This window comes from Lampetra fluviatilis, chromosome 70 (genome assembly GCF_964198595.1).
Source record: "Lampetra fluviatilis chromosome 70, kcLamFluv1.1, whole genome shotgun sequence".
Classification (NCBI taxonomy): domain Eukaryota; kingdom Metazoa; phylum Chordata; class Hyperoartia; order Petromyzontiformes; family Petromyzontidae; genus Lampetra; species Lampetra fluviatilis.
In genome coordinates, this window is record NC_136344.1 from 1,984,716 (window position 1) to 1,987,089 (window position 2,374).

Sequence of the window (2,374 nt, forward strand, 5' to 3'; positions counted from 1 at the left end):
CACCACACACTCACCACCCACTCACCACCCACTCACCACCCACTCACTCACTCACCACACACTCACCACCCACTCACCACCTACTCACCACCTACTCACTCACTCACCACTCACTCACCACACACTCACCACTCGCTCACCACACACTCACCATCCACTCACTCACTCACCACTCACTCACCACACACTCACCACCCACTCACCACCTACTCACCACCTACTCACTCACTCACCACTCACTCACCACACACTCACCACTCGCTCACCACACACTCACCATCCACTCACTCACTCACCACTCACTCACCACACACTCACCACCCACTCACCACCCACTCACCACCCACTCACTCACTCACCACACACTCACCACCCACTCACCACCTACTCACCACCTACTCACTCACTCACCACTCACTCACCACACACTCACCACTCGCTCACCACACACTCACCATCCACTCACTCACTCACCACTCACTCACCACACACTCACCACCCACTCACCACCTACTCACCACCTACTCACTCACTCACCACTCACTCACCACACACTCACCACTCGCTCACCACACACTCACCATCCACTCACTCACCACACACTCACCACTCACTCATCCACCCACTCACCCTCACCACCCACTCACCACCCACTCACCACACACTCACCCTCACCACCCACTCACCACCCTCTCACCACCCTACACACACCGTTGGTGCCAGCTGCTGCTGTTGTTGTTGTTGTTGATGTTGTTGATGTTGTTGATGTTGTTGTCGTTGTTGATGGTTGTTGTTGTTGTTGTTTCAGCACCAGCTGCGTATGCGCATCAAGCTCTCCTACACGCACCGTGGCGCCACCGTCACCGACATTGGGGAAGTCAACAACTTCCCTCCGCAGACCTACCAGTGACTCGCCACCACCACCACCACCACCACGGCAACAACAACAATAACAACAGCAGCATCAACCACAACAACATCAACATCGTCAACAATAACAACAACAACAAGCATCAACCACAACGTCAACAACAACATCACCGCTACAACAACGTCAACAACAACAACAAGCATCTACCACAACAACAGCAACATCAACCACAACAACAACATCACCGCTACAACAACATCAACAACAACAAGCATCTACCACAACAACAACAACAGCAACATCAACCACAACAACAACATCGTCAACAACAACATCAACAACAACAAGCATCTACCACAACAACATCGTCAACAACAACATCACCGCTACAACAACAACAACAAGCATCTACCACAACAACAACGTCAACAACAGCTGCAACAACCGGAGAAGTGGGGGGGGGGGGCTCCATTGGTGGGGGGCGTGGTATTAGTGGGGGGGGCGTGGTAATAGTGGGGGGTGTGGTGGTAGTGGTGGGGGGGACCACGTGGGTGGATGTTGCGTTGCAACGACCTTGCAATAGAGAGGTTACCTCCCCCCCCCCTCTCTCTCTCTCTCGTTGTTGTTGTTGTTGTTTGTTGTTGTTGACGAAGGGGGTGGGGTGGGCGATGTTGATTTTAGGGGGCGGGGCTTACAGCGACTACGTAACCACGGAAACGGGCAGGCGGGTGAGCAGGTGGGTGAGCAGGTGGGTGAGCGTACAATCAGGTGAGTGGTGGGTGAGCATATGACCGGGTGGGTGAGTGAGTGGGTGAGCGGGTGGGTGAGTTTACGAGTGAGTGAGCAGGTGAGTAAGTGAGTGGGTGAGCGAGCAGGCGAGGCAGTCAACATCTCCTAGCCACCGTGATGATGGTGAGAGAGACGCAGACTCCACGTAGCAGCAGTAGCAGCAGCAGCAGGCGTCATCAGGAGGCCGTGTGTGGTGGGGTGAGCGCGTGTGGCTGTGTGTATCCGTGTGTGTGTCCGTGCATGTGTGGGTGTGTGGATGTGTGTGGATGTGTGTGTCCGTGTGGGTGTGTCTGTGTGGGACACACACCCACTCACTCACCCACTCACCCACCCATGCACTCACCCACCTACTCACTCACTACTCACCCACCCACTCATCACTCACCCACCCACTCACTCACCACCACTCACTCACCACTCACCACCGACCGTCCATCTGCTACTCGCTCCTAGCAGCACTTGCCCCTACAGGCTGTTAGAGGCTACACGAGGGACCTTTGTCTATAGGCACTGCTACTCGCTAGCAGCACTTGCCCCTGCAGCCTGTTAGAGGCTACGCGGGGCACCTTTGTCTGTGTGTCTAGGGACTGCTGCGGCTACTCTAGCAGCAGCCTCTTGCGTGGAGGCTGCACCAGGGGTGGAACCTTTGTCTTGTGTGTGTGTGGTGTGTGTGTGTCTGTGTGGTGTGTGTCTGTGTGGTGTGTGTCTGTGTGT

The 2,374-nt window shown here is 55.1% G+C and overlaps 1 protein-coding gene across 1 annotated transcript in view; it reads left to right on the plus strand.

Annotated features, from left to right (window-relative positions):
- The window catches only part of LOC144952858 (AP-1 complex subunit gamma-1-like), a 49,680-nt gene extending 48,645 nt beyond the window's left edge, over positions 1-1,035 (plus strand). The window contains 1 exon segment of the mRNA XM_078883329.1: positions 809-1,035. Coding sequence (XP_078739455.1) covers positions 809-910 — 102 coding nt within the window. The 3' untranslated portion in view covers positions 911-1,035.
- The last annotated feature ends 1,339 nt before the right edge of the window (positions 1,036-2,374 follow it).